This window comes from Mercenaria mercenaria, chromosome 11 (genome assembly GCF_021730395.1).
Source record: "Mercenaria mercenaria strain notata chromosome 11, MADL_Memer_1, whole genome shotgun sequence".
Lineage (NCBI taxonomy): Eukaryota > Metazoa > Mollusca > Bivalvia > Venerida > Veneridae > Mercenaria > Mercenaria mercenaria.
In genome coordinates, this window is record NC_069371.1 from 44662585 (window position 1) to 44678441 (window position 15857).

Genomic DNA, 15857 nt, shown 5'->3' on the forward strand with positions numbered 1-15857 from the left:
ACGATGACCACGAACAATCTGAACCACTAACGTACCCAAGCATGGTACACTTTACTGATGACTGTTACGGTATAGTTGTACGCTATATTAAAAACCTGTGTCAACTGGCGTTTGTGTTAGTACAATCTAGAAGAAGATACTTTGGTAACATAGAACACAAGATAAAAGCAACGCTGAGTCCGAGTATACTGGGAATCGTGATTTTGTTTTATCTAGAGTGATAACTGTAACTGATTATGCACTTTCATAACCCGCTATTCCTTGTGACAAGAAGGCTATTCATTCGTTATACAGATTCGTGTCCCATTCACATAAGAACAAATCTGTTACAACAGTTTTAGATATTCAGAACTAAATGGTGTCTTCTTTGCTTTGAATGCAGTTTAGTAATTCGGATCATTTGTAATAATATACACATTTTTTTAATTTGCTAAAAGCACTTTTGTTCACGTACTGTCACAAGTTTGTGCACGGGAAGTGCAATAATTATGTTGACATTCCCTGCACACATTTCTCCATCGTCTTGCTGATTTATATATGTAGCTGTATACTCCGACTCCAAGCTCGGACAAATTATGTGCTAAACAAATTTTTATTTCTTCAGTGATATTACCGTCGGTTATCATAAATATGTTTACCTTGTTACGGAGGGATGCTATATTCTTGCATACAATGTACTTATAAAAACATGACACGAAAACTAAATGTATTGAAACATTTTAGATATGCATAGCCGGAGCGCGCAAATCAAAAACACGGCCAAAAATGTATTCATTTTAAATGGTATATATGTGTACTAGGTTGACAATCCTTTTCAGAATTTGTATTAATTGTCAACTTTTGATTTGATCATGGGTCATGTTGACCTACATCAAATATATCACGTAATGTGTATTACATGTATTATGATGATTGTACTGAATAAACTTCTTCTTCTTCTACTACCCACTAGTACATATACTATGTACGGAACGAACTATGTTTATATAAATGAGTTGTAAATATAAATAAAAGAAGCACACGACATATTGGAATGGCCAATGAATACATGTAGCATCAATTCAAAATTAGTTTTAAATTGCTCTTTGAATTCTTTGTCTAGAGTAATAATTCAATTGTAACTAATAATGCACATTCACTGTCATACTCCTTTACCAACTAAATACAAAGTCGTGTCTCATTTCCAAAAAAAAAGCAAAACAACGGTAGGTATAGGTATAGGTTGTTTTCTTTAAAAATCGTGAAATGTAACGCCCAGAATCATATGCATTACATATATAGTTTACGCAACAGAGTTGTTTACGTCAAATACTGTCACAAGATTGTGGGGCAGAAGTGCAATATGATGACATTCAGTGCTACAGCAAATATGACGCAATGGATATGCCGTGTCAATTATATAATTATATATTCCAAACCCCAGCTCCGATAAATCATGTGCTAAACAGGTTTTCAATTCTTTGGTGATGAAACCGGCATTTGTCAAATATATGTTAATCTTGTTACGAACAGGAACGCCATATCTTCCTGTACAATTTAACATGTCACGTCCATGCATGCATATGTTTGAATTAGGAATGATATGCAAGGTTTTGGAATCGTTTGGACTTGCGCTGCATGAATAAATCTTCTCAATTGCTTGTTGTTTTAACTTTTCAAATTGTTTAATATCAATTTGAGTCTTGAGTTCTGCTATCCGCTTTCGATGTTGTAATGTATGGAATTTTTCTAATGATTCTACAAGTGACTGTATGTTAAAGTATACCGCGAGGTCATGCACGTCCAAAATAACTTCTTTTGGAGGTAAACTTCCAAACCTTAGGTAATTCAAGACATATTCGAAGAGGTGTCCATTGCAATCGATGAAATAGCGACCTTCTTTGTCCTTACTTATCACGTGACGCCCACTAAACATTGCAGCTAACATGCTTTGCGGGTCCTTTGTTAGAGTGCTTAGCAATGTTGTCATCAATTTCCCACCAACGTTCAGCTCAACAACATCTGGAAACTGTCAAAATAAATCAGTTGTTTCTAATTATTAGTTTTAAAAATGATCAAGAAATACATAAAAGTAGAAAAATATGCTATAAGAAATAAAAACTCATAAAGCTCCCATTTCAAAAATATTAACATTGTCTTCAAATTTATAACCATGACGTCTGTAAAAGATATATGTCTAGCATACTGGTTGGAACCAGTATCCGGACAGGACCAGTTTCCGGACACATGTAATAACCGCTTTATTTCGGCGTTATTCACGTTACTGTTTCATCTGGATCATTTGATGTTTGTTCTTCATATCTACAACAAACCATTATATTACAAGGCTGTGTAATGCTAGGTTTTATGATGAAACCTCACCTATGTTTACAAAACAACCTTCTGTCTTCACGGGGCATGATGATAGCATTGCGAATGCGCAGTAGTTTACACTTGTCGAGGTATCAAGTGGGGAAGAAATAATTAAACTACATATTAATTGTCTGTTGATAACATGCGCTAGTTTTAGTTTCACGGTTATAGTTACACAAAATGCTGGGCTGTCGATTTCTGCACTAGTTATATTATATATCTATAAGAATTATCAAAAATTCGTATTAGACGAAATTCGAGGTTTTTAAAGTTAGCCTCTCTTTGCTTTCGTACCTGCTACTTAAAGCCGGGTTATCTTTCATGTGCATTTTTGGAGAGATTAATGATAAAGAAATGTGTAAAAATAGTTTAATTACTTATTTCAATATCAAAATAACAGCAAAACGTCGTCAAAATATTTGTCCGGCTACTGGTTTACCTCTCAGGGAAAATAACTTCTTTTTGTTACCATATTTGAGGCCCCATTGAACCCATATTTTACGTCACAACGCGATGCTGATACATGCAGAAGGAGCTGAAGTTTGTACAGTATGGACATTCACATGTCAACACACATAAGCACCACATTAACGCCTGCGGATTTAGGAGAGATGCGTTGACTCCTGAGTGAAAATGTTCTACAACATCTAATAGAAGCTTACAGCTGTGCTCGTTTATAAGTTATCACTTTCATACAAATATACATAATTTTTGGACTGATGTGACATATACTTGGCACGTATTTCCTGTTCGTTTCTTTATCCAGGTACCATTTAAGCTCAAGATCTGTGGAGTTCTAAAAAAATCTAATGCACCACATATGTAGCCCATATACAACATATGTATCCCATTCGGGTTTTCGCCCAAAAATATATTTCTAGCAAAGTGATCGCCAAATATTTTTTCTTCAGTATGGAGTTTAGCATACGGAGGGTTGCGAGGGCAAAATTAAGCAGGCGGTGGGCAACAAAACAACATATTTCCACCTGTTGATAAAAATGTTGCTATTTTTCAGTCATACCGCTTCACGGAGGATACGTTTTTCTCCGTCATTTCTACAAATACAGGTAAGGTAAATGCACTTACATGCTAGGTAATGTATACTCGGTTGGACTGCATCGCGATTGTTTGGCTAAACAATGTCATTTTCACGATATTCAATCACAAATAAAAATTTCACGTAATTTCTGCGAAATGTTTACCACATATGTACTACCGGAAGCACAACATATGATTTTAAGCGGTGCCCATTTGGGAATACATATGTTGGATCCCCTCCCGTGTTTAAGCTCAGTTTGCTTAGAAATTTTTGTCCGTTTTTTAACTTTACTGCAAAGGGTTTAACTGTTTCGATTGGTTATAACGCAAAAGTGCTGACTAGCCAAGTAAGTGTTTAATATATTAAGTGTTACTTTCAGAGGATGTGATTAGTTTAACGTATATCGTTTTAGTGGTTATATATTTCAGAAAATTTCAGCATTTGGATAGGACTGCTCTAATAATATGATAGAATGTTGTTTCTTTTTTTTTTTTTTTTTTTTCGCATTTCGAGTCGTGTTTCGAATCGTAAGCCGTTTCACTTTTGCTAAACTTTGAAAGGTTGTCTGTAATTTATTTTTGTCGAGTTTTATCTAAAAGAAATGAGCCGTGCCATGGGAAAACCAACATAGTGGGTTTGCGACCAGCATGGATCCAGACCAGCCTGCGCTTTCTTGACTGAGACCTTGACCTTCTGAAATCGTGACCTCATGACCTACTTTTTCGTTTTTGAAGTTACAGTATGGAAATTTGGACAAACTGTATATTTCTTTATACAGATTTCAAAACTCATCTTGAATAGTCTTAATCGTGACCTTCTGACATACTTTCTTGTTTTTGAAGATACAGTATGGGAATTTGGATCGCATGTACTATGATGTAGAACTTTTAATACAGATTTCAATATTGATCTTAAATATTATTAACCCTGACCTACTTACCTACTTTTTTGTTTTTGAAGCTACAGCAAAGAGATTTGAACCGCCTGTATAATTTTTTAACAGATTTCAGTACTTATCTTGAAGAATCTTTACCATGACCTTCTCATCTATTTTTTTGTTTGTTTTTTGAAGCAATAGCAAATACATTTGTTCAATCAAGCATTTAATATCTCAGGTGAGCGATATAGGGCCATCATGGCCCTCTTGTTTATAGCTATTGCTGATAGCTTTTAGCAGTATTCGAATATTAAAGGCAGATTTGACTTTGTGACTGTGATTTAAACAAGCGCATTCATTTAGTTCTTGGGAGATTCTACATCTCCTTTAAGTTCTAATAGAAAATAAGGTTTACAATTACGTATTGTAAATGTATATCCATATGTTTTTAGGGTTTTTAAGCATGAACAGTTTCTTGATAATTATAACTACAGAGTAAGTAGTCGTGTATTATAAGAACATTACGGGCAGACTGATATACCGTATAACTGGTTATTTCTGCGGGTGCAAATTTTTGCGTTTTGGGCTTGAAATGGGTATACTAATTTCCGCGATTTTAATTTCTGAGAGGTTAATTTAATTTCTACGTTTATCCATGGAGAGTTGCTTTAATGTTTGGAACATGGCTCTGTATATTGAGGTACAAGTTACAAGGTTTAAAATTTATTTCATGCATAAAATACAGGTAAAAACACACATGTTAAAATACCACTGGATCCGGCAAGCCCTTTCTAACAAGGTATTTCAGCAGACCCATTAATTTACAAATCTTGCTTGAACTATCGCAAACACCAAACTGGATAAAATTGATTGTACACGATAAACTGATAAATTCTTCTGTATTTTACTGCTAGTGTTACAAATCTTTATCGAGAAAAGTTAAGCGAGGGGCTACTAGCGGGATACGTGCACTGGCGCCAGACCAGAAGGAAAATGGCTCTGTACATGTTATACCCTGCCCCTAGGTATTCTATAAGAACCATGGTCATGAAGGGAAAAATATACTAACCCGTTTCAATCGCGCATTTCATACCTAAAACACACAGTTCGGTGAATGTGTACTATGGATATCAAACAAGTGGTAATTTATCTTGCATTGTGTACTGGTCACATTTCTTCAATACGTCTTATCTTAGAAAAACAACGCTAGTTTATAGTTATTTCAACGTTACTCAAAAAACTTGCTTGAACTTCCCTGGTGAAGTTCCGTTCTAGATTACAAAACCATTCTTATTGGCTAATGTGAAAATGTATGTCAATCGTCATTTTACTACACGTGTTCGCTAAAATGTGAAAATGCAGCAGAAATGTGCAAAATGAATAAAATAAACAGAACATATGCAGACCAATGTACGATTTCAAATTAAAGATCATATACAAGATGAATTGCATTCATCATTTCGAGTTTTATTGTAAAAATGTGATTTTTTTTAAATTCTGTTTTTGTTTGTTTACATTTCGCCAAACATGTGCACACTGCCGTGACCTCTAGACCGGATGTTCATTAGGGAAGGTCAAGCAAGTTTTTTCTGTAACGTTGACGAAAGCATAAAATATGTTGATAACCTCAGCAATATGGAATATTGAGACAATGTGACTGGTGCACGATGGAAGATAAATTATCGCTTGTTCAATATACTAGGCACCCATTCACCGAACTGTGCGTTTAAGTTGAGAAATTTACGATTGAAACGGATTAGTATATTTTCCCGTTCATGACCATGGTTCTTATAGAATACCTAGGGGTAAGGTATAATATGTACAGAGGCATTTTCTTTCTGTTCTGGTGCCAGTGGATACGTGTATTGATTAAGTAATTTAAAGTACACAGGTAAAAAGAGGCGACAAACGGGGCGATCCGATATACGAAACTACGAAATATTTGCAAATTTAATTTTTACGGCTGGAAGAGACCCGCAAAATATCGCAGAATTTACCTACTCGCAGAAATAACCAGTTATACGGTACATTTAACATCACTGCGAAAAAAGGGTTAATATACGGGAGTGTACGGGATCCCGTATATTACCCGTATACGGGAAGAAATACGGGAAAACTAAAATACGGGCGTGTACGGGGCTTGTATATTTAAAAGTCCGTATACTAATAAAATACGGATTTCCGTATACTATGAAATACGGAATTCTAAGTATACGATACTCCGTATATTATTGAAATACGGGAAATTCTAAAAAGGGTTATTCTAATCGTATACAACACCGTATATTCCCGTATATGTCTGGTGTACGGGAATACACAAATCCGTATATTACGAAAATACGGGACGTATATTTCCCGTATATGTTTCATATACAACCCCGTATATTTCCCGTATATTCTGGATATACGGGATATGTATAGTTTGTATATTTCGAAAATACAGGGATTAAATTTCCCGTATATTCTTCGTATACAACTCCGTATATTTCCCGTATATGCCGGAAATACGGGATTCAAATAATTTGTATATTTCGAAAATACGGGACGTATATGTCCCGTATATGCTTCGTATACAACTCCGTATTATTCCCGTATATGCCAGTAATACGGGATTTAAATAATTTGTATATTTTGAAAATACGGGACTTATATTTCCCGTATATTCTTTGTATACAACTCCGTATATTTCCTGTATATTCTGGATATACGGGATATGTATAGCTTGTATATTTCAAAAATACAGGGATTAAATTTCCCGTATATTCTTCGTATACAACTCCGTATATTTTCTGTATATGCCGGAAATACGGGATTTAAATAATTTGTATATTTCGAAAATACTGGACGTATATGTCCCGTATATGCTTGGTATACAACTCCGTATATTTCCCGTATATGCCGGAAATACGGGATTTAAATAATTTATATATTTAAAAAATGCGGGATGCAATCAATATGTGTAGTGAAAATTATATTCTCCGGCCATTTCAAAGGTCAAACGTTTTGCATGTTTTCGAACTTGTACTTTGCCGTATGTGGCGGAAATACGGGATTCAGAAATGTGTATATAATCATACATAGTAATGTTTGGCAAAAATATAAATGATTATAATCTGGTCATTAAAAGGTTAGAGCAATGATTAAAAGGAAATTCTGTTCTCCAAGTTTTTGCTAGTGGTATATGACACTTCTAGGCTAAAATTGCAGCAAAGATTCATGGGTTAATGATACATTGCTGTTTTATATACATTATGATAGAGCTTTTGAAAATCTATATATACTTTGAAATGAAATATGCATGTTAGTTGCCTTTATTAAAGCACAAGTGTGACCTTTATCTTGAAGCGAGCAATCCGAAACATGCGCTCTGCACGTCGTCTCGATGTTGTTGACATTTATGCTAAATTTCTTTAAATCCTTCAAGCAGTTCAAGAGTAGTTATAATTACAGAGCGGGCGTGAAACAATATCATATAACTTTTGACCTCTATGTATGACCTTAATATTGAAGCGAGCCATTAAAACGTTGTCTCGATATGGTGAACATTTGTGGCAAGATTTCTTCGAAATCCTTGAAGGGTTCAAGAGTTACAGAGCTGTTACAGAAAAGCTAACGGACAGACGGACATATCATTACACGCACCCTTCGGGCGTATAAAAATCAACGACATTGATTAATTCATCCTTCCTTCCATGTTTCGAACTTTCTACAATGTACAATATATATTCCTTCGTGTTTTCATAATTTCTACATTCAGTGTATACACACACAGAATCCAGTCCCGATATTCACTAAATTTTTCATTCATAATCTATATTAGACTGAAAACGTTTGTCACGGGGTACCGAAGGTAAACTGCGTTAATTATATGCTTTATTTAAACGGTCGTACAAATTCCTCCGTGGTGTGCTGGTCAAGATGTTTTGGGGCTTTATATTGCCTAGGTAATCCGGGTTCGATTCCCAACTCATAAATATCTTTTGCTTTGTTTAACATTCTTTTAATAAAAAAGTGTGCAAAGAATAGCTTGTTCTAATGTTCATAATATGACCAATTTTCATTTTTAAAGAAAGATCATATTAGCTAAAATCTGGTGTCAAGGCCCTTTAATATTGATAGAAGAAGATGGATTTCTTGTAGTAAACTCATTCAAATGGAAAATCAAGGCATGGAATAATTCAGTTTTGTTCTTGTGCGTCCAAAATTGAAAAATAAACATTCGCGGACCATCGCAAATATAAAATCAAAGACCTCAAATAATTCATCCTTTCTTCTTGTATCTTGCATGTCTTTCTTCTTCTTCTTTTTCAATACAAGCAATTAGGATTGATTAAGCTATCAATTTCTTTCCTCGTCGATACTAATGAAAAATCATTATGAATGATAAGCCATGCAATCAATATATGTAGTGAAAATTATATTCTCCGGCCATTTTTAAGGCCAAACGTTTTGCATGTTTTTTGAATGAATGAATGAATGAATGAATGAATGAATAGATGTATAGCACTAATATCTCACGAACTGATAAAAACATTCGCGGGCTAAAACAGTATAAAATCAAAGATATGAATAAATCCATCATTTCTTCTTGCGCGTTTCCGAATTACATTCAATCTAAATATCCGATTGAGAAAAAAATTCATTCATCCTTATTTATTTGTAGTGATAAACACATTCGTGTATCATCGCCGTTGTAAAAATCAAATGCATGCATTAATTACTCTTTCTGCTGCACATTTCCAACGCTCATGTATACAATGCAAATAATTACTAGTATAGAAAAAAAATAATCAATTAATCCATCCCTGTTTTATACAGTAATAATATAAGACCTTACGTAGAATATAACACCAAAGACGTGTGTTGATACTTTATTTATGAAATTGATTCCTCCGTGCAATATTTTATCACGAGCTGGCACCTGGGTAGCCCCACCGACCTTCCGTAAGCCAGCTTGATGGCTTCCTCACATGGAGAATTCAACACCCCGAATGAGGCTCGGACCCATATCGGCGAGGGGCAAGTTATTTGAAGTCAGCGATCTAAACCACTCGGCCACTGAGGCCCCATTCGGCTAGGTCGGACCCTTAAACCAACGTGTAGATAACATGGCATTTTGATTATTAAGAAAGCACATAATTAACCGTAGTCATTCAGTTTAGTTCAATTCAGAGAGCTATAAAATGTATTTTATACTTCTTTGTTTAATTTTAGCTGTTACTTATGAACTATTAAGTGAAATATGTGTTCGTATTTTAAAAATAATTCCTCCGATGCTTGCTTTTATGTATACTACGGTTGCATAGCGTGGACATGGGAAACATTTTATTTATCACGTGCGCACGTGTTAGCTACCACCTACTCTAGATCTTTTGTTTGCCTAGGGTTTATATATTTTGAAACAACTGTAAGAACATTAAAAATCTCGCCGGAAGGTCGATTTGTGACATGATATTAAACATATGAGCCGCGCCATGAGAAAAACCAACATAGCGGCTTTGCGACCTGCATGGATCCGGATGCGCAGGCTGGTCAGGATCCATGTTGTCCGCTAACAGTTTCTCTAATTGCAATAAGGTTTGCAGGCGAACAACAAAGATCCTGGATGCGCGGGCTGGTCTGGATCCAGGCTGGCCGCAAACGCACTATGTTGGTTTTCCCATGGCCCCGCTCATATTATTATATATATGTACACAATATAAGTAATTGCGTAGCTAAGTCTTTTATTTCAAATATACACCACCTACCGATTTTCAACGGATATTACGAAATTTTCATAATTTACATATGTATTTCCGAAAGATTGGTATATTTTCAGTTTTCTGTTATTACCTATTTTGCAGCCATGACCACAAACGTCTTTTTTTTTAGCGGAGCGCAAAATGACGTACTTTAAAAGTTTTCTAAGCAGCGTTTTTATATACAACAAAAATACAGCAAAAAATCTTTTATTTTCTAGCTTGTGTTAAAATTTTCTCTCCAATAATATAAAATTTGTCAAGTGAAATAACTGTAAAAATCATAAATACTAAATTCCCGAGAAAAAAAGACGATACAAAGACAGAATAAGGTGATGCATAAATACAACGTAAAAACCATAAAAATACCTATAAGTGTATTAACATATTTTATGACCCATCTTGAAACAACACTGGTCGGGTAATGCTTATCCCTAGGCAATCTTGTAATACACAATGAAATTTAAAGTGTGATTAAATATTTGGCACAGTTAGATTATTTTATGTTAAATGTTACTGTGTGCAATCTTGGGGGGAGGGGAGGGGGGAAGATAACGCAATTTTCAAACTAAAAATTAAAAGAATACCAAATACAGGCATTAAAGGCAAAGTTCGACCTTTTTTTTAATCTCTGGAAATTAATGCTATATTTCTTAATTTCTGACAGACTATGTATTACAGAAAATGAGAATTAATTGTTTTAACTACTTTTTATGATGAAAATTAAAAAGCGTTTGTAAATTTAACGCGCATTGAACATCAAACCCTCCTCAGCGTTAATGGTAACGACAGCGGAAAACTTCTTTATTGCCGCGGCAGTCCGGGTTCGATTCCTGACGCTGTCATCTTTTATTTTCTCTTGATATGGTATTTTTAAATAGTTGTTGTTCGTAATATGACCAAACTTCAATTTGAAAGATAGCCTTTATGATCTGATAGTATCGAATACTAGTATTCGGTAACACTTATACGAAATAAAGTAAATTATATTGATTGATATATTTTAATATTTCTTTTTCATTTAGGTTAATCTATAAGATTTGGATACATGTGTCTAACAATTATACTTGTTTTCTATTTCATACTTGAATACAGGACAGCTGAATAAAAGCATTTTAACATGAAGAGATAAGACGTTTTTAGTGAATCATTTTACTTGTCTAAAATAAATCTTAGTGAGAATATTATACTGAGCGCAAGACTGGAAATTCTTGAAAACTCTCCAGATCATTTAATAATAAAAATAAAAAAAAAATAAAAAATAGTGGCAAATATATCGTAGAGAATTTGCTAATTTACCACGTTTTTAAGAAATGTTTGAAATAAAATGAATCGCGTAATGGCGGACAGGTTATAGAACACTAATATAGCATAATAACGACGAACAGGTTATGTGACTCTATTTTTTGCTACGAATGTTTATGTTTAAGCTAGCTTTCGTTTAAATAGTGGATGTATTTTTTACATTTTAGTAGAAATAGAATGGGAAAGTGTTATTTAGATCACATCACTGCACTTAATATGCTTTTGAAGAAAAAAATGGTGGAAGTAAAATCTCTCTTGAAAATATCTTCCCTACTTTTTAATTCTTCAAAATGAACACCATGCATTATATATAAAATATAATGTTGGGGATAGATTTTAACGTAATATAACTATTAAACGCAAATGAAACACTTTAAATAAGTCGACTGTATATCTAGTTTCTTTGCGCGAAATGAAATGATGTCATCCCTGCCCACACGTCATTTCATTTTTCATATTTTTCACATCATTTATAGCGTTAAAAGATACCATTCTCTATATCTGTTAACTACAAGAGTCCATTTATATAACCTTTAATGCGTGCAAATTCTATTTCAGGTTGACACAAGAGATTTTTCAATTAACTCCAACTGGACGACGATTTGTTTTCAAGATAGAGAATACGCTTATGTGAGAAGTTTGGTCAATAGATGCTGACAGACAGCCCGGATGAGACATCGTACTCAGTGACATTCGTACCTCAACAGATAAAAGCTTACATTTATTGAGATCATGAAACTGAATATTTCCATGGGGTGCATCATTTGTAACCTGCTTACATATTGAATTCCAACACAGAATGCATCATGCATCTTTTCAAAGCGCTAAATTTGAATACATCTTCAGACATTAGAAAGGATGTACTGCTCTTTTAGCAGACGGCAAATCGAAAAGCCTACAGTGGGAATCAACATTCACTGGAATAACGAAAAAATTATAAACAGTAATAAAGAAGTGTTACTATACTGATTTGTTGCGTTTACGGTGCGACACATATTTAAATGTGCGAATTGTTAGTTTTTTTTTTCAATTAGAAACGAACATCTAAAAATGCATAATGTTATTGATTGCTATAAGATTCTTTCACTGGTTGTAGGTGCAGATGGGAATTTCCGGCTTCGAGGGTAACTGTTTAGCCGAGAGCCGGATATTCCCATCTGCACCTATAACCAGTGACAGAATCTTTTTCTTGCATACCAACATGAAGAAATAATAATAATAATAATAATAAAATCAATCGAATGGCTTCTTTATAGAACTATTTCTTATAGCAGCGTATAATTAAACAAAGCGCGGGAAAGCAACGTCCGTAAACAGGAAAGATGTCATGACGTTTCATAGACAAATAACAATGTTTAGTTCCGATTTTGTTTCATCAGTTGCAGCGTAACGAATTTTTGATAAAATAATGTCCTTTGAATCGAGAAATATATTATCAGGAACCAAGAGGAACTGTCAAGGTATTGGATTTTTATTTCGTTTTTGAAAGAAAATATAACTACATGAATCATCTCCATATATGTAGTTCGTAATACGTCATTTAAAGCACGAGGGTCATCTTACTCCCCGGGTGTAAGATGGATTTTTCCAGCACTGGTAAAAATACCGGAAATCCCCGTCTGGTATGCAAGAATTACATTTTCTGCTTATTTCATTTGGACAAAAAATAGAAATAACGCATAATCGTACGAGAAAAAACAACTTTTTTTTTTTAAAGTATCTATGTTATATATAATGTTAATTTAATCTGACTTGTCTCCATTGATGATAATGTTTTTCTCATACCCTGTCTTTGTCTTGATTTTTCCTAACATACCGTAATCTGCTAAAGGTTTGTTTAACCTTCATTCTATGTCATCTTTCAGTGTGTGCCCCATATACCAGATTAGTTTAATAAAATAAAAATACGGGATAGTGCATATACGGGAAAAATCTGGCCAACGTATATTTCAACAATACTGTTCCGTGTATTTCCCGTATACGAAAAGCAAATTCAATCTGTATGTGACACAAATACGGGATCTGTATCCTACGTATATCTTGCATATACGGGAAAAACTCTGGCCCGTATATCAACAAAATACAGTTACGTATATCCCCTTATATCAGATGCAAATAAATTCCGTATATGCCACATGTACGGGATCCGTATATTACGTATACCTTGCATATACGGGACAAGTCCGTAGCCCGTATATCAAAAAATACAGTTCCGTATATGCCCCGTGTATGTCAAAAGTACGGGATCCGTATACTTAGTATATCATGCGTATACGGAAAAAATCCGATGCCCGTATATTAGAAAATACAGGTCCGTATATGTTCCGTATATTAGATGCGGTTGCAGTCCGTATATGTCAAAGATACGGGCTCCGTATACTACGTATATCCGGAATATACAGGCTCGTATACGTGTTCCGTATATTCTAAAATACAAGTATACGGGATAAATTTCAAAGACCCTTCAAATACATGGAAATAAAATCTATGTTAATGCAGAACACAAATTAACACAATTTCTAATTGATTTTTTTTTTAAACTCGTATATTTAATATATACGGGAAATATACATGTATGTATATTCGGCGTATACGGGATCCCGTATATGCATGACAAATATACGGACTTCCCGTATACTAGATGTTCCGAATACGGGATTGTATACTAGGTCCGTATATTTGTAATATACACCCCGTATACGCCCGTATTTTCGAAATATACGGGACCGTACACTCCCGTATATTGACCCTTTTTTCGCAGTGCATTATGTAATAATATGTGGATTCTTTATGCCAGACTCGGTATCTGCATTTAGAAAAGTACCGTTAACAAGTACGCATTTAATTTTATACCAATATATTTTATGCTGTTTTTCAATGGAAAGTGCCGTTATCATTTTCTGAGCTAGTTTTCATTTTATTTGAATTTGGATACAACCACGGTTGTCAACAAACAGTTTCCTAACTCCCAAATATAAACAGAGTAAACATAACAAATAACCAAGAACAAATATTCGACCTGACACAGAATTTCTTAAAAAAAAGATGTACTAACAGCACGTGGATTGCCCTGTTAATACATGATTACTTCCCTATTAATACATGGAAGATCCAATATATTTGATATCATTATTCTGTAACCACACACTATTGTAACTAACTATATCCCTGACTTATAAAAGTCATCTCTTTGCTTGTTTCATACCTTACAAACTCAACACTCTTAAAATATGTTTGATGCGATTTAGTCTAATAAAATGATGAACTTACAGTTTCCATATCCATTTCTGTTCTGCTGAATATCAAATTTCGTTATATAAACCCGCGAGAGGATGATCGGTTGCACACTAGTTTAACATGATTATTGATTTTAACAATGTGATTCAAAACTTCCTAAACCGTAATGTACACACAGATTATTTAAACTGAACAGATAAACCTTCTTGATTATGAAATACTATCAGTTTAAACGTTTTGTCTTTTCTGTGTTAAGGTATAGGTCCATGTTTCGGAGAAAAAAGTTCGAACGTCTTCAAATCATAGAAAGAAAGCATTGTTTTACATGAAAATATAACAGCGTATAAAACTTTTATACTATTGTACAAAACCATTGTCAATTTATTCATATATGTATTGAATTCCGGAAAGGAACTACATGAAGGGGGCACACTTCTGGACAGTCCAGCGCCTTTAAAAGCTCACCATTTTTAAAAAGCTGTTACATGTCTTCGTTTTGATGCATTTGCAACATCGTGCGTGTGTTTAAACTTTACATAACTAGGTAAAACATCGTTTTTGACAATTGTTTACATCTATTTCTTTACAAGTGGCATTCTTATTTAAAGGGGGACAACTCATTTAGAATATTTTAAGTATCCAACTCCGTCGGACAGAACAGTAAAGCATGTATTGGACAGATAAGTTGCGTGTCAAGATGCTGTTCATTCGCTAAAAAAATCTGTTGTTTTGTGATATACGGCTAAACCTTAAGGCCTCCTTAACCAACGACATAATAGTTTGATATTTATATACTGACACAAGTGAATTAAAGCATACTATATGAACATGGCTAAATTATGTAAATATAGTTTCATTCGCAATGTAAAGAACTTGTATCTGAAGAAGCTTTCGTGTGTACGGGCCCTCCGTAAGGATTTTAATTCACCCAACATACAAAACTTTTTCACCTAATAATAATAGTATATAAGAATACAGTTCGGCAACAAATGAAGTTTTAAATGAGGTCGTAGAAATTTAGCGGTGTGCCGTAACCATGGAAACGGCTACTGAAGCTGGTAATCGCGGAAACTAAAAATCTTTCTTTTGTCATATTTCAAAAAGTGATGGTATTAGAAACTTGATTTTTTCATATTTTTATTAAGTTATGAATACCTCTTGTTTGCAATGATTATATTCTAAGTATCTTATTAAATTTCTTAATTGTGCACGTGCAATTTTAGTTATTAGCATGTGCATTCAGTTGTGAACCAACAAGGTACCTCTTTTAATCAGAAAATGTTTTCTGGACTTAATTGAATCTGAAACT

The 15857-nt window shown here is 34.1% G+C and overlaps 1 protein-coding gene across 1 annotated transcript; it reads right to left on the reverse strand.

Moving 5' to 3' along the window:
• Positions 1 to 1134: 1134 nt before the first annotated feature.
• Positions 1135 to 14781, reverse strand: LOC128546555 (BTB/POZ domain-containing protein KCTD7-like). The gene is made up of 2 exons (XM_053517303.1): positions 14582 to 14781; positions 1135 to 2008 (listed from the first exon to the last, which is right to left on the reverse strand). Exons 1-2 carry the CDS (start codon positions 14594 to 14596, stop codon positions 1283 to 1285), a joined length of 741 nt encoding a protein of 246 aa, XP_053373278.1. The 5' UTR covers positions 14597 to 14781; the 3' UTR covers positions 1135 to 1282.
• Between the last annotated feature and the right edge of the window lie 1076 nt (positions 14782 to 15857).